Source organism: Pseudorasbora parva, chromosome 19 (genome assembly GCF_024679245.1).
Source record: "Pseudorasbora parva isolate DD20220531a chromosome 19, ASM2467924v1, whole genome shotgun sequence".
NCBI classification, from domain to species: Eukaryota; Metazoa; Chordata; class Actinopteri; order Cypriniformes; family Gobionidae; genus Pseudorasbora; species Pseudorasbora parva.
The window spans coordinates 41,726,019-41,750,246 of NC_090190.1; the positions used below are offsets into that span (position 1 = coordinate 41,726,019).

At 39.0% G+C, this 24,228-nt stretch overlaps 3 protein-coding genes across 3 annotated transcripts in view; all 3 read right to left on the bottom strand.

Annotated features, from left to right (window-relative positions):
- The window catches only part of LOC137047425 (E3 SUMO-protein ligase ZBED1-like), a 38,597-nt gene extending 32,595 nt beyond the window's left edge, over window positions 1–6,002 (bottom strand). Inside the window, exons 1-3 of the mRNA XM_067425055.1 lie at window positions 5,475–6,002; window positions 4,323–4,942; window positions 3,887–4,231 (exon numbers count right to left, since the gene is read on the bottom strand). Coding sequence (XP_067281156.1) covers window positions 3,887–4,231; window positions 4,323–4,942; window positions 5,475–5,946 — 1,437 coding nt within the window. The 5' untranslated portion in view covers window positions 5,947–6,002. The remainder of the gene's footprint in view (window positions 1–3,886; window positions 4,232–4,322; window positions 4,943–5,474) is intronic.
- Window positions 1–24,228, bottom strand: part of LOC137048186 (patr class I histocompatibility antigen, B-2 alpha chain-like) — a 47,477-nt gene that overhangs the window by 4,058 nt on the left and 19,191 nt on the right. The gene's annotated exons all lie outside the window — the stretch shown is intronic.
- Window positions 10,620–22,474, bottom strand: LOC137047469 (H-2 class I histocompatibility antigen, K-B alpha chain-like). Its single transcript, XM_067425136.1, has 6 exons — window positions 22,322–22,474; window positions 19,149–19,382; window positions 18,799–19,065; window positions 16,879–17,151; window positions 13,393–13,518; window positions 10,620–12,311 (listed from the first exon to the last, which is right to left on the bottom strand). Exons 1-6 carry the CDS (start codon window positions 22,413–22,415, stop codon window positions 12,298–12,300), a joined length of 1,008 nt encoding a protein of 335 aa, XP_067281237.1. The 5' UTR covers window positions 22,416–22,474; the 3' UTR covers window positions 10,620–12,297.

Here is a 24,228-nt window from a genome sequence, read left to right on the forward strand (position 1 = left end):
CGTTCAAATCGGTTCAAATGCAGCGCTGCCTTCCCAGAATGCTGTGCTGAAGCGTTGAAGTCGCTCGACGTCACCCATAGGAATAAAGTGGAGCGCGGCGCGACAGAAGTGTTCACGGACGACTGGATCTGCACCTGAGAGAGTGTTTATGGGCGTGCATTTCCTCTCTCGCTCTAGTCACGCGCGCGCACCCTACCGGGAGAAGAGCCCGTACGGCCCATACAAGGACCTTCCGCTCTATTAACGTCAAGCCGACCCATACTCGAAAAAAACTCTCCGAAACTTGTGAGAAACCGGAAGGAGTATTTTTGACACAGAAATACTCCATCAAACGTCCAACATTAGTTTTTGAAACTTTGTCTATGTTTAGGATGGGAATCCAAGTCTTTAACAGTGGAAAGCTCAGTATGCATGAAACAGCATTTCACCGCCCCTTTAAAGGCTTGGCCGGATAATTCATGGATAGGCCTAATATTATATAGCCTAATGTGTAATGAAGTGACGGTTTCGCCTGTTCCTGAATACCATCACGACTGAAAACATGACACTGATTTCATATGACGGTTCCATAAGCAATTAATTAACATCAAGTCACTTAGCCTATACATTTTACATGCAATATTGACAATATTGTTTCAAGTTTTTTGTATTGGCAAATCATTGGCTTATCATATCAAACATATAACACACGACTGGCCTAGAAATCTAGACGCACCCATCAAAACCCAGTGTTCAGGAGAGAGCTAAAAACCCGTGAAAAAAACATGCGAAAGGCATAAGTTGACCCCAGTATAAAAAAATAAATAATAAAAAAACAGTTCATTACGCCTTTAATACAAAATGGAAATGCTTTTGTGAATTGGTAGTATTTATAGATGAGGATAAGGACTGTTCTCTATAGATCAGTGGATATAACCTGTACACTGTAAGTTCAGTTTACTTAAAAAAACGTTTGGAAACCGATTGCCTTATTTTTTGCAAAGCAAACTTAAAGGGAAAACTGAAGTTAATTTAATATTCAGCTAAGATTAAAGAAAGCTTACACCTCCCAAGTGAATTAAGTAATATATATTAAGTTAGTTTAATGCCAATTCTAGTTAACATCCTCTAGATATTTACTAATCTTACTTAAGATTAAATCGTAAGAATATTTGAGTAGTTCCATTAACTAACAGTGTTATATTATGATATGCACACATCTTAAATACTATTATACTCAACATAGTTTTAATCTGTCATTTTCAGCTAAGGCGACTTAAAAAACTATGACACAACCGGTTTCCATGTTTTCTTCAAGTAAAGTGAAGGTATTTTTAGTAGTTCACCTAGCATGAATGCACTTAACACTTCATTAAGTAAGCTTAATTGCATCAAGTTGTTCTTACTTAACGGTGCCCTAGAATGAAAAATTGAATTAACTTTGCCATAGTGAAATAATAAGAGTTCAGCACATGGACATCACATGTGAGTCTCAAACACCATTGCCTCCTGCTTCTGATGTAAATCTCGTGAATCAAAAACACCACGGAAAATAATGACTCTTTGAATGAACATAAATAAATAGTATTTCCACATGATTAATTTTTCAGCATTATGCAATTGCTATTCCAATTTAATGTATTTACGTTGGGTCAACTTAATTTATTAAGGTTGATTTAACTTATTTACTATTGGGCACAGCTGAACTTAATAGTGTCAGCTCAACAACACAAATTTGTTGTAATCTTGTTGTATTAACTTAAAATCATTTAGTCCAAACTACTAAAAAAAAATCATGTCATTCCAACTAGATAAAGTCATGTCATTATCCAGGCTGTGCAGGGGACGTGAGGACTTTTCTACCCTTCCCACAGATAAAACATGTCAACAGTCATGGTGGAGGTTTATTATAATCCGATACCACAACAATTTAATTCAAGATCGTTCGTTTGTTCAGCTCATTTAAGCAAGCTCCGCTCAGCGTCTTAAACTGAAGAAAGGGGCGACTATATTCCTGCAAGCAGTAAGTCATTTATCCACTTATTGACTGTTTAAACAATTTCTGATTAAATTGAAAGTTTCTTAGAGAGACCGCATTGTCTAGATAACGCAAGATGATTACAGTAACAATAGGAAACTCCAAGTACCATACCAAACTAAATAGTGTGTCTAATGACAAAGGCTAATATTATTTTGTATTACAAAATACAAGCGTAGACACTTTGGTTACAGATCGTTCACTCGATCCTTCTAGCAAACGTCACCTTTTCCACCATATAAGTTAAAACGATAGTCAATTGACAAGGCTATTCATTTCGTAAAAATATAAGTTATATATTTATATTTTTGAGAACTGAAGTATGGTGTTTCCTGTGATATTTTTGCCTATTTGTATTCACAGTCACTGCGTAACGCTAGCCTACATTGTGACTAACGTTATATAAACATGCAATATTGCGGACGAAAAAGTCTAAAATGTAGACTGAACGACACTTTAAGCAGAACATCTCAAATGGAGATTGATGAAATGCAGCTTACTTGTGTTTTCAGATCATAAGAATTTATTTGCATAAATGTACTTTTAGATGTATTAGTTTTGTATTTTTTCAGTTTGAAGTTGAGAATATTTAATTCAGCTTTAAAAATTTGATGAAACTGTTCCACTGTAATCTGTGTGCTAAAAGTTAAATGTATTATTGTATTGTTGTACAGACTGTATTTTGACTTCCAAAATAAAACTGTAAATTTACATTGTTGATAATCTGTAAAATAACCGTGTTATTCTGCATAATGTTTAGTACTGTCACTTTACTGAAGATGTTTGATCATAATAATGTATGAAACATCTGAAAAATAACAGTTTTACACTATAAAATATATAAAAATATATATAATTAAAAACGGTCAAATGACTGGCTGCAAAACAAAAAACATAAAATTAAAGTAAAACATTTTACTTTAAACAAGGAAAAATCAGTAAAATAACAATTTAACACTGCATAAAAAATCTTTAAAAAATGGTAAATGACAGGCTGCCAAAAAAAGGTCATTTCTAAATGTTATTGTTGTTTGAACTAATTTATATCAAGTACCGGTAATCTTTAAGTGTTAGAGTTTGCAGACATTTGTAACAAAATATTCTCGGGGCCGATGAGAGTTGAATGCTGGCAACTTAAAACATAAAACCTGAAGGGGGGCATCAGAGAGTGGAAAGAGCTACACTTCCGTCAACCGCCAACACTACACCTGAACATCTTCCATCCTTTGCTGAAACAGGATGCACATGTGTTCAGTCAGACAGTTCGTTGAGACTTGCTGAATGTGTTAGTATTGTGTAAGTTAGCAACTTTGGGTTTTTCCCAACATTTCCCTTGAGAAATGCTAGATTTAATAGTTTTTATATATATATATATATGTAACGATCATACTAAAATAAACAGGTAATAGATTATCTTCTGATCTAATTAAATGCACTGAGAACAAAGGCTTTTTTCCCCTTTTTATTTAACGGTTAAGGTGTAAACATTTATAGTTTAAATTAACACTATGAATGACTGAAAACCTTGGCACATATTTGGATTTCCGGTTTGCTGTTACCTGCCAACACAAAAAAAGCACATTACTCTCTCAAACATTACTTTTTTTTAATTCACATGTAACCATGCAATCATCAGCATCTTGAACAAAATATTCTCTTTCTTGCCTGTTTTTTATAAATAAAAATATACTATTATTAAACAAAGTGTACAGGCCTTAAATAAATTGGTATTTAGTGGAAATCCTAACATCTTGTCAACATCCACCAGAATAAGTGTAAACATATTTCAGCACAATGCAATGTCATATGTGCTTAACAGTGAAAGGAATTTTATTTCAAGTTTTTTGCCAGGAAAACTAGCATATTGACCTTGGTAGGTTTTAAACACGTGCGTTGGCATGTCACAACATTTCCTGCTGTACTAAAAAGTCTCTCAGAAGGTGAACTAGTTGCAGGTATACAGAGATACTTCCTGGCTAGTTTACTCAGGTGTGGGAAGTTGACCTGATGGAGTCGCCACCAAGTGAGAGGGTCCATCTCACTGTCTATGGTGGGAGACACCAAGTAGCTGTTCAGTTCAGCCTCCACAGCGTGCGATGGTACCACAGATGATGGAGCTGGGGATGTCTTGAAGAAACTGCCCAGGGATTTTTTTGCCTTCTTTAGGATGACATCTGATGGACCCTGGTGGTCTTGATTACTTAGGCTTTGCTCCTAAAATAGAAAAATAAAGTAAACTAAATATTGCAATCAAATCTAGTAATAGTGTATTATCATCACTTACTATTGTCATATAAACATTTACCTTTGACACAGTTGCTTCAATTTCAGACATCACCCTGGCACTGATGTCTGACACCTTGTCACTGCTGATGTAGCCGACTTTGAATCTGGGGTCCATAAAGGTGGTCATGTCCAGAAGTTCTTGAGTTGCTGGGTTGTCGTATTTACTGTTCATGTAGTCTAGAATCTTCATCTTTATGGACTTTGTTAAATCACTGTCTTCTTCCTTTGCAGCAAGAACTGAGGTGTTCATCAAGTGAAGTACAGGTTTCACGTACGAAACACTTACGTAACTTTCACCTGACAAAGCATCTGTAAATTCTTGCAGAGGCTGCAATGCCTGGTTTATGGACTCAAGTACATCTAGGTCCTGCCAAGAAGGAACCAAATGTCTTGACTTTCTGTTTGCTGACAGGACGTCACTTATGGCCCACTGCTGCTCCAAAACTCTCTGAATCATTTTCTGTCTCGAACCCCACCTTGTAGGGCATTCTGTGATGAGGAAGTGTTCCGGGAGGTTGTGCTCTTTTTGTGCATTTTTCAGGGCCATCTTCTCCTTCCAGCTGTGGGAGAAATGTCCAACTAATCTTTTGCAAAGACCAACAGCTCGAGTAATGCGCTCATCACCTTTAACAGCATTTTCTGAAGAGAGAAGACAAAACAAGGACATACGGGGTTAAATAACATTGCAATATTATAATTACAATTTTATATAAGAGCATTTGAGATAGAAAACAGTCGGCTACAATTTACTATCCAGTTCCTAAATAAAATTTGTCTTAAATATTATTTAAAAAAATAAATATCGAAAACTATTTAGAATAATGGTCATTCATTAACATTAGTTAATGTATTAACTGACATGAACAGTACATTTGTTACTGTATTTTTCATCTTTGTTTATGTTAGTTAATAAAAATACAGTTGTTCATGCTAGTTCACAGTGCATTAACAAATGTTAACAAGATTTTAATAACGTATTAGTATATGTTGAAATTAACAGAGATAAATAAATGCTTTATAAGTGCAGTTCATTATTAGTTAATGTTAACTAATAAACCTTATTCTAAAGTGGTACCGAAATATAATCTAAAATATAATATCATGCCTACATTCAACTACACCTTTTCTGTTTTCATTGAAATATTTGCAAATATAAACAATAAAAACTCACCGATGGCCAGATGCAAGCGGTGACCGAAGCATTGTAGTCGGACCCAATTGTTCACTTCGGTAGCTTTCACCACATTAGCGCCGTTGTCTGTAGTGATGGACACTTGATTCTCTTCTTTTAAGTTCCAGCTGGCTAAAACTTCCCGCAGTCCATGGGCTATGTTTTCACTGGTGTGGGATTCGGGAAAATATACAACACCCAGACAACGTGCTTTTAATTCAAAGTCTTGTGTAAGAAAGTGAACGGTAAAGCTCATGTAGGGCTCGGTTGTACGACTGGACCACAGGTCAGTGGTGCTAGCGTAGAATTCCACTTGCCGCAGCTCTGTGCTCACTGTCTTCACGCAGGTGTCGTACATCTGTGGAATGGCGACTTGAGAAAAATAATTTCTCGATGGCATCTGATATCTCCGGTCCAATTTGTTAATCAGACTCACAAAGCCATCTCTGCTCACGGTGTTAACAGGCATCATGTCTTTAGCTAAAAAACGCGTGATAGCTTCTGTTAATTCCCTGTGGCGTTTCGAAGTTTTTTCATAAGGAGTTAGCAAAACTTTGATCAATGCTTGTTTGTGAGACTCTGTTTTTTTGACTTGGAGTTTCTTTAGCAGTTTTGGGCTTACTTTTGAAGTCGTTATACAGCTCCCTGTGGTTGTGTTCCAGGTGACTGTGGAGATTAGTTGTATTTCCTCTCGACGTGGCCACAATCGTTCTGCATGACTTACAAAGTACCTGCATTTGTGACACGTCACCTCTCTTGAAGCCAAAATATTGCCATATTTCAGACGTACAGTTCTTTTTAGCCACAAGTTCATCGCTGTCATTATTTTCCTCCCTCGTCTCAACTCCCGCCATTAGTTTTAATTTTCCAACATCTGCTCTGGGCGCTCTTCTTACCGCTCTGAGCCAGTGGGTACCTCTTACTGAGGAGGCGGGGTATAAAGATAGTAAGGCCCCATCTGATTGGTCAATTTTGGATAAACGACATATGCATGCAACGCACAAATGCTTGGCACATTTTTTATTTAAAAAAATGTTTTATATATCGCACGTCTCCGCGATACAGATATCGCATATACTATTATCGCGATGGCGATATTTTTTCGATATATCGTGCAGCCCTAGTTTAATATCCTTCATTATGGGCGGGTGTACCATTTTTGGGGCCCCAAGCAAATACAGGACGTGACACCAACTCAACTGTAATTGAATTTTCACTAGATAAGTGTCAACATAGGCTGCCATTCATCAATTCCTGATATCAATATAATTTCAGATATCTAAAATGGCTAACCTAAGGGTGCTTTCACACCTTGTTTGGTCCGGATTTTCGGACGAACCAAAATTACAGGTGTGAAACCTCCCTCGGACCACTGTCCGGACCAGACAGACGAAATTTGGTATAAATCCAAATGATAGTAATCCCATAATATTAACAGTATTGCCAACGATATGCGTCTGTTCATTCATTCTTGTCAAAGTTACGCTGAATTGACAACACACTGACGTCAGACGCACGTCCGCTAACAAACCAATCAATGTTAAGATGCAGCCCACATAGATGATGACGACAGGACATGTAAAGTTATTTGTGCGCGGACATAACTGCAATGTGAAAGCAAACCAAAACAAACCAAATGTCCAAACACTAACTTTGGTTCGGACCTTGGTGCGGACATTCAGGTGTGATGATCACATTCATGATATCAGAAACTAACATTGTTGCTGATAAAAATTATTAACACTGAAAACATCAAAACATCCATAAGCATTAGACAGATTTTAATATTTTCAGTAAAAAAAAAGAAGTACATTATTAACAAACAAAAAAAGTAACAGGTTGTTAGTGCAGACATGCGGCAGAGAAGATACTAGATACACAGCAATATCACTGCTCGCACCACAGGAAGAAAAATATAAATACTGAATACTGGCTCACGAATACTGGGAGGGGGGGTTACATGAATGTACCTCTGAATGAAACTGACTGTCTTCAGAATAGTTTCGGTGGCATTTTACAGCGATGCCAGAGAAATGCTTCTTTTCATAAGCGCCACCTGTCAGAGAGCAAATTTGCATTTTCATTCAGTCCGTCTGTTTTTGTTTTGTGCAGGTGTGTCTCATATAACAATTCCACAAAGATAGTCAAACCGTTCTGTATTTACTTTAAGTCTTGAAATTATTTAGCCTGGATGCCAGCTGGACTTAGACAGAATTCGGACAATTCGGACAAATGAGATCATCAGGGCGGGCTTTAGCCGATGACGGACAGATGATCAACAGAAACTGACCAATGAGATCATCAGGGCGGGCTTTAGACGATGACGGACAGATGATCAACAGAAACTGACCAATGAGATCATCAGGGCGGGCTTTAGACGATGACGGACAGATGATCAACAGAAACTGACCAATGAGATCATCAGGGCGGGCTTTAGATGATGACGGACAGATGATCAACAGAAACTGACCAATGAGATCATCAGGGCGGGCTTTAGATGATGACGGACAGATGATCAACAGAAACTGACCAATGAGATCATCAGGGCGGGCTTTAGCCGATGACGGACAGATGATCAACAGAAACTGACCAATGAGATCATCAGGGCGGGCTTTAGCCGATGACGGACAGATGATCAACAGAAACTGACCAATGAGATCATCAGGGCGGGCTTTAGCCGATGACGGGCAGATGATCAACAGAAACTGACCAATGAGATCATCAGGTCATCAGATCATCAGCTTTAGCCGATGACGGACAGAAACAGTAACATGATCATCACGTTTGGATTATCACAACCATCCAGGTTCGGTTGAAAGACCCCATAATCACTAGCCTGACGTGGTCATCCTCAGCTCTAGTCAGAATATGAGTCTGATGCTCCATTGGGCTGTGATTATGGGGTGTGTTTCAACCCAACCAAGAAAGACCTCAATTGGACAGACCTACAACCAATCAGAGCAACAAAGCAACGCATTGTCAAATGTCAACAAAGTTCAACTGCACTGTGTTGCCAAGTCCGTGTTTTTTTCCGCGGGTTGTTTTCTATGTCTGTGGGTTGAAGCGACTATTATGTGATATTAGGGCTGGACAATAATTCAATATCAATATATATCGCGATATATTTTTTTTCAATAACGGTGATATGATTTTTAAACACATTTCCGATATTTCGATATGACTGACGTTCAGGGCGCATGCCATCAGAAAGAGCAGAACACGATTGGCTTCTTGCGTGATGACGTAGGCCTACACCACGGACACGCAGCCAGTGCTCAGCAGTAGTAGGCTGATAGATCCAACGCGGCACGTTTTAGCTACAAAGAGAGTTTCCCTGACCGCAACACAAATGTGACTGAACGAGCTTCCACAAGTAAGGAGAAATAAATAGTTGATAAGAGAAGAAAGACTAACTTTCTTAAGTGGCGTGGAAGTGGTTCGTCTATCTAAAGCACTATTCGCACGGGATTAGTATTATCTAGGGACCTCTGTGATTTAGAAATGACTCCTCCACATCTGAGTTTTGCGTGGCGCATTCGCACGGGATAAGCAAAGCCTGTGATTTTACTCGAATTTACTGACTTCTCCCGGATATGATGTTCGTTATAGATAGCTGTATGAAATCATAAACAGGCATCGATATCGTTTTGATTATTTTACAGTAGCCTAATAAATAAATATAATTTCGTTCAGTTAGCGAACAGACGCCATGCATTGAGCTCAGACCAGCGGCAGGAATCAGATTTCATTTATCACGAGTAGGAAGCTGACAATATACGGCGGAAGATTCAGTTTCAAAACTAAATGTAAAAGCGCCTATTTAAACAAGATTGTCATTGTACTATACTGTTCTGTTATGTTTTTCATTCAGAACAGTATTGATGTTAATATTAAACACACCATTCAATCAGATTACTCTCAAATTGATACTCATTCTAAAGTGAAAGTATAATCCGTGTGGGCGCGGCTGCACGGGAATGACTGAACGGTGCGCATTATGAATGCAGACTTTATTCTTCGTGAAAGATAAAAATAGAAATGCTCACAGGAAGAAAAAAAGCTTGCAAAAAGTATATACAATCCGCCTAATCCTGGCCAAATCACAGAGATGTCGATTCGCACGGGACTAATGTTATCACAGGACCTCGGTGTTCGGCGAAATATGATAGGTAGGCTAATTTGCGGGGGAATTTTTACTTTACAAATTACAGACATGGCCGATTCGCACGGGATTAAGATCACAGACATTCTCTGCAATTATTACAAATCACCAGAGGTCCCCAGATAATACGAATCCCGTGCGAATGGGGCTGATATTAAACTTGTGCCGGAGAGGTGCCGACTAGGGGTGTAACAATACATCGACATAGATGCATCAATCTAATGTCTAACAATACGATGCCAATCCTTACAAATAATCCATGTAGACTATTTATGTAAGAGGAAAGTGGCACATTTGTTTTAATACTTTCCACATTTGCACACAATGTCATGTATTAACACCAATGCGTTCATTCTCGTTTAAATTACCTTTCAAAGCTTGTGAAAGACGGTCAGACATGGCTTCACGAAAATGTATCATTTGCTCGTGTTTAAAGCCTTGCAAAAAGCAGCGTGCACTCATCTCAACCAGAGCACAAATAGGCCACTGAATTGAGTCTTTTTTTTTTTTTTTTTTTTGTGCATCAGTAGATAAAGGTATAGTTTTGCATAAAAGGAGAATATAGCGCTATGAATCGTTCTTCACTGAAATTTAAAACTTAAAAGAAAATGCTCAATAAACTGCGCCTGCGAAGTGAGAGTCTTGTTTATTTGATGGTGATTTCACATTTCTTGTTCGTATAAAGGCTAAATACAAATAAAAGGTGAACATTAATTTATTTGTACCGTTTTTTTTTTCTAAAATATTATATAGTTTTATAGGAGGAGGTTTCATAGACTTGGCAAATTAATTTGTAAGTTTGTAGGTACAGAAATCCTTTGTGGCAGTTCTTGGTAGTTTTTCTAAAGCTTTTATGTAGTTCATATCGATATTGAAATTATATCGTATCGACCAAAATTAAGAAATATATCGTGATATAAATTTTGGCCATATCGTCCAGCCCTATGTGATATATAGACCCATGAGTGTGAATTTTAGCAGCAACAATACACATTTTACCCCCCAAACACCATTTTTTCCCCGGAGAACGCCCGAGAAGCTATTTTATTAGGGCTAGTAGTTGGTGGGTTTTGTTGTAAAAACTTGGCAACCGATACACAGAGTACTTACCCCACATGATCATCATTTCTGAGAGAAATAGTGAAGGTGATGCAGATACAAACAAGCTCTCCGTTTAGGATTCAAACAAATATAACCCAAGCCCCTTTGATGACATGATGATATCGTTACTGTTGATCATCTGTCCGTCATCGTCTAAAGCCCGCCCTGATGATTTCATTGGTCCAAACAGTTTCTGTTCGGAGATAATTAGTCCTCTATTGATCGAGGCCAGACGAACTGCCCAACCTAAAAAAATTGTGGGCGGGGCTAAGCTCGGCTGGCATCCAGGATACATAATCACAGCCCAACGGAGCAGTATTAGACTGACTAATCTGAGTATGACGATGTCAGGCTAGAAATTTTGCAATCTAACTGAAATCAAAAATAACTGCTCATGCTACATCGGATATACCCAATTTGCATGTTAAAAATAACAACAAAAACAACCTCAATCGGTTATTATAATAAAAAAAATCAATAGGCAGATCTAGCCTTTGATCAAGGCTGAGGTCAGGGATCTTGGGCTTGAAAAGGTTGGTGACCACTGCTCTACTGGGTGGTTGCCCTGCTCGCTTAATAAACAATCTGGTCCAAAACGCAGCAGCTCGAGTTCTTACTGGAACCAGGAAGTATGATCATATTAGTCCAGTTCTGTCAACACTGCACTGGCTCTCTATTAAGATCTCTCTATTAGCTCCCCAGTACTTGAGCTCTTAACACATTATACTCTATCACGTCTATTGCGGTCTCAAAACTTTGGCCAGTTGGTAATACCAAGATAATACATAGCGGTCGATCCTTTTAATATTTGGGAGCTAAACTCTGGTCTTCCTATTTTGGTTGACGAGGCAGTCTCTTTCTGTTATGCGTTACTACTAGATAAGGTGAACTCAAACACTGATCATATTAGGCAAATTTGGGAAGAGGAACTTTCTGGTTGGTCATGGGAAAGCTGTCTTAATGAAATTCACGTTTTCTCTATTAACGCAAGCCAAACTGTAATCCAATTCAAAGTCATTCATAGACTTCATTATCTGAGGACCAAATGACATAGGACTTACCCAAATGTGTTCTCTATATGTAACAAATGTAAAGTCTTAGAAGATATGTTCAATAAATGGGGTCTGATTATACCCCATTGACATGCATTATACGAGCAACGGTTGAGTTAAAAATCTTCATTCGTGTTCTACTGAACACTAAGCTGTTATTTTCCATTTTACGTGTTAAATATGTAGATGTGAGCTGTATGTATGCATTTAACAATTACTAGCATGCAAGGTTAGGAATATGCCAGTTTAAAGGTGCATGTGAAGGTGTAATTCATTTGTGTGTATGTGTACATGTGTGTATCCAATCATGTGTGTGCATATGTATATAGCAGGAGTATATTTATACAGAACACTTTCATTCACCACTACAGACATTATAGTTTTGTTTGCTTATAAGGATCCTGTAAATGTAAAAGCAGTCGAATGATGTCAGTGTAAAGTACTTCAGTGTGAGTTAGTGTCCAGAAGCTTTTAAAACCCCGGATGGTTCACTGCATTTCCTGATTCATCATGCCCATTTGCCTGAAACAACAACAGAACACAACAATATTGTTACACACATAACAAATATTACATGTTCTTGATCATTTCAGCTGATCATAAGAAACATAATAAAAAGTATGGAAGTAAAATAATGCCAAATGTTTTTGAAACAAAAAAGCTTGTTGAATTTCACTTCTTGAAGAAAAGACTTCATGCTTGCATTTTAATGCATCGTATTTTTATGTCTTGGGCTGAAATTCAACATGGATGTAGATTTAAGATGTCAATACAACCATATATGTCTACCTCAGATGTAACGTTTGATCTGTACTTCAGCATAGTGGAAGAACTTTATAATCTCGTTCACGGTAGAGAAAGCTGCTTACATGTACAAAAGTAACAGTGAAGACTTAAATGAAAACAGCGTTTGTGTCTTTATCAGCTTTTCCATATATACTGGCCCAGATAATCATCACCAATATGCATCACGTGCTCCATTTCTGGAATGACTCGCTTGCACCGCCTGCTGGTGAGGTCGACTAACAGCAGATGGAGGTTAGGCTCGGTAATCTACTGCTATTCCTGCACTTCCTGGATTTGAACAGTTTCATTTTCTGAATTTGTGGAAGCTAAATAAAATAGACCGAAAATTGACAGATGATGCATACATTTAATAAGATTAGAAAACATTGCTCTTATAATGGTAAAAATGCCCCTGGACATTAATTTAAAGGGACACATATCGTCCTGTAATGGGAAAGTTATAACTGGAATGCGTTTGATGGATTAGAAAGTACTCCTAAATTGTTGACTGTGCTCCTAAAAAAAAATTAATTAGGAGCACAAGTGCTCCTCAAGAAAAAAGTTAGCGTAGAGCCCTGTCATCTGCCTCCGAGCTAGAAAAGATAATACAAACTTAAGCTTGAATACATACAGATTTTGGTAAATATAGAATTCAATGCATGTAAGAAACATAATCATCACATCTCTACTAGCTGAGCTCATAACTGTCACACTATACGGCCAAAACTGTCCATCCCTTGTTCATTCATTTTCAAATGTCTTTAAAACAAGGATATTTAAAAAATAAGAGCTTTAAAGCTGAATATTTAAAACTCACCATCCGACCTGCAGAAGCACCACGCAATCCCACCGAGAGTGAAAGCTAGAAGAACTACAATTGCTATTACCATGGCTATGTCAAATCCCCACGATGGATTATAGCAACTAGTAATCCTCGGCTCACCTGTGAGGGGAGAAAATATTCATCTAAAACATAGATCTCTATTAAAGGTCCTTTCACACTGGACACGATTTTGATGCGTGAATAATTTGCATGATGGTTTTATTTTTTGATCAGCTGTTTGTGTAATGAGTGCTTCCACACTGAACCATGTGCGGCGGTGAAAAAAAAGGGTTTTTTTCCCTTCAATGTCGATTTTTTTGTGACCGGGATAGCTGCAGCTTAGAGAAGTGGGCGTGCCAAACAGTAGGGGCCGTGCCGAACGGTTTCCTTGTTAAAATAAATGTATTTCCTTTGAGGAACTCAAATCTTGCAGCTTTAGAAATTACTTAACTTTTTGTTTAACAGACACGTTACTGTGAGATGTAATGAATGAACGAATGAATGAATGAAAAGAGATTTGTGTGGGTTTCTCTTCTTCTTCTTTTTGACTTGTGAACCCAAGTGAACCCGATTCAGAAAACTGAATAAAAGTTTTAGTGAATAAAGCGTTGTCTGTTTTCTAAATTGGTCAATGTCACTCAACAGAGGTTACTAAACAATTATCTATTTTTTATTTTATCAGCAATATATATATATATATATATATATATATATATATATATATATATATTTGTCTCTCTCTATTAGGCAAAAAATTGTTTATAGGGTAACCCTTTACAAGGTGTAATTTAACATTAATGTATTAATTAACTATGAGCAATACATTTGATACAGTATTTATTAATCTTTGTTAGTAAAAAAACACTACATGTTCAGAGTAAATTATTTTAATGTGAATTGGTAAATGTTGAAATTAACGTTAACAAAGAATAATAATTTTTGATCATTCATTTTGATGTTTGTGGTTGATCAACTTAGACCGAAGATCGCGGTGATGATGCCAGTTATCCCTGCTATGCTTTTAAACGTTTATTTTTTTGTTTTTTTAATCAAATGTTCTTAATATAATTAACATTGTTTTTATGTTAAAAGAAGGGAATTTGGTCTTATAGGATTATGTTTGATGTATTGCTTCCTTTGAACCTATAGGCCAATAGCGATTAAGAGAATAACAACAGGATCAGGCAGCTATCACGACCAATGAGATCTCTGTTTGGCACGCCCCTTACCGTTCGGACACGGCCCTTACCGTTCGGGCACGCCCCTTACCGTTCGGCACGTCCCTTACAGTTTACAGTGCGGCACTTCCCTTACCGTCCGGGATGCCCCTTACCGTTCGGGCACGCCCCTTACCGTTCGGGCACGCCCCTTACAGTTCGGACAGGCCCCTTACAGTTAGGACACGCCCCTTACCGTTCGGGCACGCCCCTTACCGTTCGGGCACGCCCCTTACAGTTCAGGAACTCCCCTTACCGTTCGACACGTCCCTTACAGTTTACAGTGCGGCACTTCCCTTACCGTCCGGGATGCCCCTTACCGTTCGGGCACGCCCCTTACAGTTCGGGGGCGCCCCTTACCGTTCCAGCACGCCCCTTACCGTTCGGGCAAGCCCCTTACAGTTCGGGCACGCCCCTTACCGTTCGGGCACGCCCCTTACAATTCGGGCACGCCCCTTACCGTTCGGGCACGCCCCTTACCGTTCGGGCACGCCCCTTACAGTTCAGGAACTCCCCTTACCGTTCGACACGTCCCTTACAGTTTACAGTGCGGCACTTCCCTTACCGTCCGGGATGCCCCTTACCGTTCGGGCACGCCCCTTACAATTCGGGCACGTCCCTACCGTTCGGGCACGCCCCTACCGTTCGGGCACTCCCCTTACAGTTCGGGCACGCCCCTACCATTCTGGCACGCCCCTACCGTTCGGGCACTCCCCTTACAGTTCGGGCACGCCCCTACCATTCTGGCACGCCCCTACCGTTCGGGCACGCCCCTACCATTCTGGCACGCCCCTACCTTTCGGGCACGCCCCTACCTTTCGGGCACTCCCATTACCTTTCGACACGCACACCCCTACCATTTAGCACGCCAATTACTCCAAGCTGCAGTTACCCATACTTGGATTTTGTTTTTGAGGCTTCAACCAATCACATTCAAGGAAACAAAGGTGATGAAATGTCTAGTAGATGTAACTAGTTATTCAGTGTTCAGGCGTAACAACCCAGTGTTCTTTACAAGAAAAAATATTTTATGTCATTTTGCTTAAATTCATCTTGATTTAAGAATTTTTAGATATTTGGCCTGGAAACAAGACAAAAATGCTATATAAGAAGAGCATTTTTTTACAGTGGACCATTACGATGGAAACAATGTTTAAGTTTTACTTCTAATATTTGTTAAACAAGCTTAAAGGTGGGGTAAGGGTTATTTCAAAACCGTTTTAGAAAAAGGACACTGTCCGAGTGGAATAACAAACTTGCCCCTTACCTGCTGATTGGCTACATGTCTACTAATGATGGTGAGAAGAGCGCTCGCTCTCGCTCAGTGCACGTCATTATTCAAAACACACGAGTCACACATGACATTAGCTGAGAACTAGGCCAATATATGCTGCTTAACTATGCTCGTGTGTTATCTTCGCTTGTTAGTCCATTTGTGATCGTATTGTGTCTCACTTCAGCGATGATAAAGACCCGTTCATTTCCACACCGTATGGAACATCTAAATCTCCTCACTGTGTGCTTCAGCTCACACAATGTCTCCGACAAGTAAGATACTATCCTCCTAATATATGTTTGTTTACTCTTTTCATGATCTATATAACCCTTGTCCTTAGTCGGACTGTCGGCTCGTGTACTATAGAGTTGTTCATGAGAACAGTTTGTGATTTTGTGATCGCTGTAACTCTAATCTTGTCATAATTGTAATATGTTCGTTGGTTGGTCTTGCTCGTGTACTATCGAGTTGTTCACAAGAACGGTTTGTGTTTTTGTGATAGAAGCAGGGATGACTTTTTCATTTTATATTCGACCTGGATTAGACCCACAGAGATTCTGCCGTTGATGCCTCTGGGTTACGTATGTGTGGGGCGGAGCTATCAAAATAGGGGCGGGACCCTTTTGGGGGTAGGGGCGTGTTTGTTTTGGTGATTTGAAATACCAGCAACGGATAGCAGATAGCACTTACCCCACCTTTAAAAGTTGACAATGCACATTAAAAACTATATAAAATATGCTGTACTGTAAAATATGATCAAAAATAAGGGAATTATCATGCAAGCCCACTAAGGCTGCATTTATTTGAAATAATGTGCAATATTATAAATGTCTTTATTGTGACTTTTGATCAGTGTAATGCATCCTTATTGGATAAATGCATTAATTTAAACAAAAAAAAATCATACTGACCCCAAACTTTTGAATGGTAGTGTAAAATGTTACAAAATAAATTTCTATTAAAAAACGTATTTATGACGATATTTACCCCAGTGTGTAAAAGCTGTTTTTCTGCTGTGAATGACAAGACAGTGATAAAATCCATCGTTCTTTCTGTCGATCTTCACACTGGTTCTCATCTGGAAGGTTTGATCATCGTTTGGTCTGATTTCAGAAGATGTTTGATCCTCGAGTTTAGTTCTGTCCAGTCTGATCTCCATCTGAACATCTCTGGGGTAGAAACCAGTGGCCAGACACGTCAGAACCAGCTTATTCTGATCATCAGGAGCTTTCCTGGCAAACATGTCAACATCTGGAGAACCTGGAGATGAAAATAATAATGCAATTAACAAACAATTATTTACATAAAATTTAGTTCTGTGAAAATCTGTTCTTCATACACTATATTGCCAAAAGTTTTGGGGCGCCTGCCTTTACATGCAGATGAACTTTAATGTCATCCCATTGTTAATCTGTAGGGTTTAATATGGAGTCGACCCACCGTTTGCAGCTCTTCTGGGAAGGCTTTCCTCAAAGTTTAGGAGTGTGTTTATGAGGATTTTTGGCCATTCTTCTAGAAGCTCATTTGTGAGGTCAGGCACTGATGTTGGACGAGAAGGCCTGGCTCTCAGTCTCCGCTCTAATTCATCCCAAAGCTGTTCTATCGGGTTGAGCTCAGGACTCTGTGCAGGCCAGTCAAGTTCCTCCACACCAAACTCCTCATCCATGCCTTTATGGACCGACGCTTTGTGCACTGGAGCGCAGTCATGCTGGGACAGGAAGGGGCCGTCCACAAACCGTTCCACTAAAGTTGGGAGCATGAAATTGTCCAAAACGTCTTGGTATGCTGAAGCATTAAGAGTTGCTTTCAGTGGAACTAAGAGGCAAAGCCTGAGAAAACAACCCCACACCATAATCCCCCCTCCACCAAACTTTACACTTGGCACAATGCAGTCAGGCAAGTCCTGTATTCCTGGCAACTGCCAAACCCTGACTCGTCCAAGGGATTGTCAGACTGAAGCGTGATTGGTCGCTCAGAGAACACATCTCACTGCTCTAGAGTCCAGTGGCGGCTGCTTTACTCCACTGCATCCCACGCTTTGCATTGCTCTTGGTGATGTAAGGCTTGGATAAGCTGCTCGGCCATGGAAACCCATTCCATGCAGCTCTCTACACTGTTCTTGAGCTCATCTGAAGGCCACAGAGGTTTGGAGGTCTGGAGCTGTTGACTCTGCAGAAAGTTTGTGACTTCTGCGCACTGTGACCCTCAGCATGCGCTGACCCCACTCTGTGATTTTACGTCGCCTATCACTTCAGGGATGAGTTGTTGTTCCCAATGACATGCTCTTTGTTATAATCCCACTAACAGTTGAGCGTGGAATATTTAGTAGTGAGGAAATGTCAGGAATGGACTTATTGCACAGGTGTCAGCCTATCACGGCCCCACGCTTGAGTTCACTGAGCTCCTGAGAGCGACCCATTCTTTCACTAATGTGTGTAGAAGCCTCTGCAGGCCTAGAGCTGGATTTACACACCTGTGGCCATGAAGAGATTGAACACCTGAACTCAGTGATTTGGAGGGGCGGCCCAATACTTTTGGCAATAGAGTGTGTATATGTATATATATGAGGCTTTCACACTTTAGACCAAATTAAAATGGTTTCATTATGTGAAGGGCAGCTTATTAGGAGATCTGTACAGTGGGCAGACAGCAGACTGAGCCAGAGACAAGAATCCAACACGGACAGAGAAAGATTGAGCAGAGAACTGAAGCAAACCAGGACTAGACTAGACTAGATTGTACATGGAGAGGAAAATCAAACACACACTCATAGGCAGCACACACACATACAATTAAAAGGAGAGGAAGAAGATATCAAACCAGATGATTTTTAAATCATCAGTATGTGTTATCAAGACACCTCAAGACACACACTTTATTAATTTAAATGAGGAAATTAGAGCTCACTCATGATAGTGTTATTAAACGTTGAGATCCAGTCGGTGCAGTTCACGAGGAAACGTTTGAGGAACTGGTTACGTCCAGTGTGAAGATCCCATTCCTCTTTGGTTCTTTTAGCTTTGGGGCTTTTATCAATCCACTGCTCTGTGTCAGAATTAAAGGATATAAGATCCTCTCCATCAAATCCATATTCATCAAAGACAGTCAGATTCACTGATCCATCAGGAAGTTTCTCCAGTTCACAGCCAATTATTCTCTGGAGAACATGAAGCTCTACAATCACAGAACAACACTCATGAGAAACGTACAGTAAGTATAATGTGTGCTCATTAATAAGAGTAAAGCATGAATCTCACCAGAACACTGTGAGTCTGTGCAGTCTGACAGAGTCCTGATCTGATGAATGAACCAGTCTCTGTGATCAGGAGGATCTGGAGGAGCTTTAGTCCAGTCTTCAGCCCCAATCCAGACTCTTTCTTCATCACTGAAGTGTGAGATCCGTCTGTCGTCACACACACTCACAGCACTGAACTCTGGAAATGTGTCTGCTTTTGAAATGACTATAAACTTGTAATGGAGGAAGTGTTTCTCTGAGGAGGAAACACAAACAACAATAAAAACACGACACACAAAAAAGTGTCTAAATAAAAAGTGCTGTCAGAAAGTATGTAGGGTGACCATACGCTCTAAAAAATCATCCAGACATGATTTCTTCAGTCATTAAAAATGTGATTTTACTGTCTGTCTGTCTATCTGTCTGTTGATCTGCCTTTCTGTCTGTCTATCTGTCCATCTGTCTGTTGATCTGTCTGTCTGTCTGTCTGTTGATCTGCCTTTCTGTCCATCTGTCTGTTGATCTGTCTGTCTGTTGATCTGTCCATCTGTCTGTCTGTCTGTCTGTTGATCTGTCCATCTGTCTGTCTGTCTGCTGATCTGTCCATCTGTCTGTCGATCTGTCTGTTGATTTGTCCGTCTGTCTGTCTGTCTGTTGATCTGTCCATCTGTTGATCTGTCCATCTGTCTGTCTGTCTGTTGATCTGTCCATCTGTCTGTCCATCTGTTGATCTGTCCATCTGTCTGTCGATCTGTCCATCTGTTGATCTGGCTGTTGATCTGTCCGTCTGTCTGTCGATTTGTCTGTCTCTCTGTCAGTGCATCTGTCTGTTGATTTGTCTGTCTGTCTGTTGATCTGTCCATCTGTCTGTTGATTTGTCTGTCAGTCCGTCTGTCTGTTGATTTGTCTTTCTGTCTGTCAGTCCGTCTGTTTGTTGATTTGTCTGTCTGTCTGTTGATCTGTCCGTCTGTCTGTTGATTTGTCTGTCTGTCAGTCCGTCTGTCTGTTGATCTGTCCGTCTGTCTGTCTGTCAGTCCGTCTGTCTGTTGATTTGTCTGTGTCAGTCCATCTGTCTGTTGATCTGTCCATCTGTCCATCTGTCTGTCCGTCCGTCTGTTGATCTGTCCTTCTGTCTGTCCGTCCGTCTGTTGATCTGTCCATCTTTCTGTCTGTCCGTCTGTTGATCTGTCCTTCTGTCTGTCAGTCCATCTGTCTGTCTGTCTGTTGATCTGTCTGTCAGTCCGTCTGTCTGTTGATCTGTCTGTCTGTCCGTCTGTCTGTTGATCTGTCTGTCTGTCTGTCCGTCTGTCTGTTGATCTGTCCATCTGTCTGTCTGTCCGTCTGTTGATCTGTCCTTCTGTCTGTCAGTCCATCTGTCTGTCTGTCTGTTGATCTGTCTGTCTGTCAGTCTGTCTGTTGATCTGTCTGTCTGTCAGTCCGTCTGTCTGTTGATCTGTCTGTCCGTCTGTCTATCTGTCTGTCTGTCAGTCCGTCTGTTGATCTGTCTGTCTGTTGATCTGTCTGTCTGTCTGTCAGTCCATCTGTCTGTTGATCTGTCTGTCTGTCTGATCTGTCTGTCTGTCTATCTGTCTGTCAGTCCGTCTGTCTGTTGATCTGTCTGTCTGTCTATCTGTCTGTCCGTCCGTCAGTCCGTCCGTCCGTCTGTGATCGGTCAGAGTCTCTGAAGCTCTTCCTCTGAAACTGCATTGATTTGGACCTTCAACCGTCGGTTCCCATTGAAGTCCATTATGAGGAGAAAAATGTGTTTTCAACTGAAGAAAGAAAGACATGAACATCTTGGATGACATTGGGGTGAGTAAATGATCAGGAAATGTTCATTTTGAAGTGTTTTAAGATCAAGTCTTAAGACTTATTTTTATTCCTTGTCTTTCGATTGGTTAAACACCGGTATGTGTCTTCTGTTGCTACTGTATTTCTTATTGCACCATAAGTTCAGCCGTGGTTGTGTAAAATGGGCTCGGTACAGATTGACATGATTCATCTTGACGCTTTTGATGACTTTTGGCAGTATGTCACAACAATAAGGTGCAAAATATGTATTAGTTGAGTCTCCTTTATTTAGAAAGCGAGTTAGCGACTAGCCTACAATACAGATTGTTTCAAAACAGCAGGAAATGTGTCATTGTTCAGCTGAAGTTCAGTCTGTGTGGATTTGGTTCAGTTTTGAAGATTATCGATTATTACATTATTTCAGTTCTTCAGAAATGTGATCTTTAAGTTCAGTTCGGTTCTCATAGTAAGGGAGAGCGGGGCACAGCCTAACACAGGGTTAGTCGTAACACACATGCCATGATGACCAAACTTACTGCATTTACTAGTGGCCACATCAACATTACTAAGAAAAGAAATTGCGTAACATTACCACAAAAAAGCCTTCAGGAGATATCACTGAACATTTATTTAACCATAGCTAAAGTACAGTTTTTACTTTTCTTTTTCATCTCTGTGTTTATTTAAAATAACACAAGTCATATATTAGTGTAATCTTCTTATATCTGTTATTGAAGTGTTGAGATGTTCTTTAATGCCGATCTGACAGCAGAAGACACAAGCCGGGGTTAATCCCAGTAGATCTTAGCAATAAGATATTATATTCTATACTTTCATCAATTATATTGAGAAACCATGAGTCAATGTTCAGAAGTTATTAATTATTAATATGTTTTTAACTATGCTGTAGCTGTGTTAAAAAATAATATTATTTTATTTGCCATTATTTTATTTGCAAAAGTTAATAATTGTATTTTATTGACAAAATATTCGAGTTTGTCTTAATATTATAATATTAAATACTATTTATTATAATCTACCCCACCAATAGGGGCATGTTGTTACATATCACTAACATTCATTCGGGGGAAGTCAAGAAAAAAGGTACACACTGTATTAATGAAACAAAAACGCACAATTGTACTAGACGTGTGTGAAATGAATGTGGGGGAAATAACGTTACAGTAAATACTCTGAAACACAAGTGGATTTACACAAAGTCACAAAGCGTTAGGTTGTGCCCCGCTCTCCCCTAAATAGTCAGCTCAATAATATTGTTTAATATTTAGGGCTGTTGCTTAAACTATTCAAATATATGCTGGAAGGAAACCTAAAGCTTTATTTATCGTTATATTTTCTGCCGCGGAGCAAATGTAAATAAAAAAAGAATGAGTCTGTGCTTACCTTGATGCCCATCGCTCGGAAAAAGTGTCAAAACCATCACTACACCTGCAAACAACATGTTCTTAAACGAAAGCGTTTGAACCATTTTTCCCATCTGTAGGCCTATTTCAGACTCGCGTCTATAATGCTGTCTGACTGAAAACTAAAGGGTTAAGAAGAACGACACACCCCCGAATCTCTCTCCACTCACTGACTGTTCCGGAAGTAAACAACAGTTGGTTTTTAACAGTAACTTTAAAGACAGACCTACTGTGAGCCACTGGTTGTTAATCAATAGTGGTTGTTTTTTGCAGAAGCCATCAGCTAGCATTATTTCAGCTTATTTTTCAAAATATTCGTGTTTAACAGCGGAAACCCGTGTCGAAATCGTTGATAAACTACATTACCCATGATGCTTTAAACTCCACCAATCAGAGTCATGATACTACGCTGTCAAAACACTTAAATGTTTGTATAAAATCAGCAGTTTTTAATTTGATGATGCTGTAGGCAAAGCTTCATATGATTTTAGTTCTTTATAACTATCCCTAACTCTCAAATCTAGTCATCTATCTGTTATCACATCTTTTTTCTCTCTCTTTTTTTAAAGGAACTTTAATATGACCAGGAATACACACAAAAAGAATAGCATCTTATGAGTAATCTGATATATTTACTACAAAATTAATTTGAAAAGTTATCGCAGTGCATTTTACTTCTATTTTTTTTAATTAAATTGTATCCATCAGATGTCTCTCTATAATGAGTTCATATGAACTAATAATAAACAATACTAGCATTTATTAATCTTAATTTCAACATAATATATTATTATAAATATTGTAAGAAATGTATTGCTAATTTTTCATGTTAGTTAATAATTAGACCTTGTTTTAAAGTGTTGCCGAATAAACTGCACTGATAAACACACTAATTAAAAAAGTAAATCGAGTAAATCAATCTGTTTGTATTTAATTGTAGGCCTATTATGTGTATTCAGCCAAAGTGTGTGTGTACTTCATAAACACAAACAATAATCATCACAAAAAACATCAATGATTTAATGACTTTACACAATGACACATTTACACAATGATTATATATGCATAACAAAAAGTGCTTTTGTCTTTAATAAATGTTGCTTTTATAAACTGGATGTTGTTGATATTTCATAAGCTGAAGAATTCGATCCTCATGAGCAAATATTACTGATAATAAGCATTCATCTAAAGAAGATGTGGATCAGTCTTTGCTCTGTAAGGCACGTGTGTGTGTGTGTGTGAAAGTCTTCAGATTATATTTCACATTAATAAACAGCTTCACCTGAGAGTCTCAATACAGCAGAATTCATATTTCATCTTTGGCTCACAGTTCTCTTTGGCTATTTCATATATATATATACACTTTAATAAACACTCAGCTGGATTATGATCCTAATAACTGTATGAAATCTGTTCTTGAGGCTTTATAATACTGTAGTTCACAGAAGGTCTCATTGTCTTGCAGAGTTCACATGTCCCAGAATCCTTTGCGTTTGAATATTGTTCACGTCCAGATATGACCTCACTTCCTCTGTTTGACCGCTTCACGTCAGAGAAGCAGATTTTCTCTGAATCGTAACGATAGCTTAATGATAATGATACGGACACCATACACATGCTCTTCATACTGAATATTAGGTCAAAAAGACAGTATTTAAGTCTTGTTTTCCTGTAAAAATATCGAAACACTCTTAAATCAAGATACATCTACTGAAGACGCAAAACGACTCATTAAAGGGTTAGTTCACCTAAAAATGAAATGTCTGTCATTAACTCCTCTCCCTAATGTCGCTCCACACCCGTAAGGCCTCCGTTCATCTTCACACACAGTTTAAGATATTTTATATTTAGTCCGAGAGCGTATGCAAGTGTATGCACACTATACTG

What these genes read in the sequence shown, in the direction of transcription:
- LOC137047469 (XM_067425136.1), bottom strand. Translation starts at nt 22,415, where the DNA reads ATGGGAAAAATGGTTCAAACGCTTTCGTTTAAGAACATGTTGTTTGCA. An exon ending in CACAGACTCACAGTGTTCTG is followed by an intron (nt 19,066 to 19,148) that starts GTGAGATTCATG and finishes CTGTGATTGTAG; the next exon opens with AGCTTCATGTTCTCCAGAGA. An exon ending in AACAGCTTTTACACACTGGG is followed by an intron (nt 13,519 to 16,878) that starts GTAAATATCGTC and finishes CTCCCCTCACAG; the next exon opens with GTGAGCCGAGGATTACTAGT.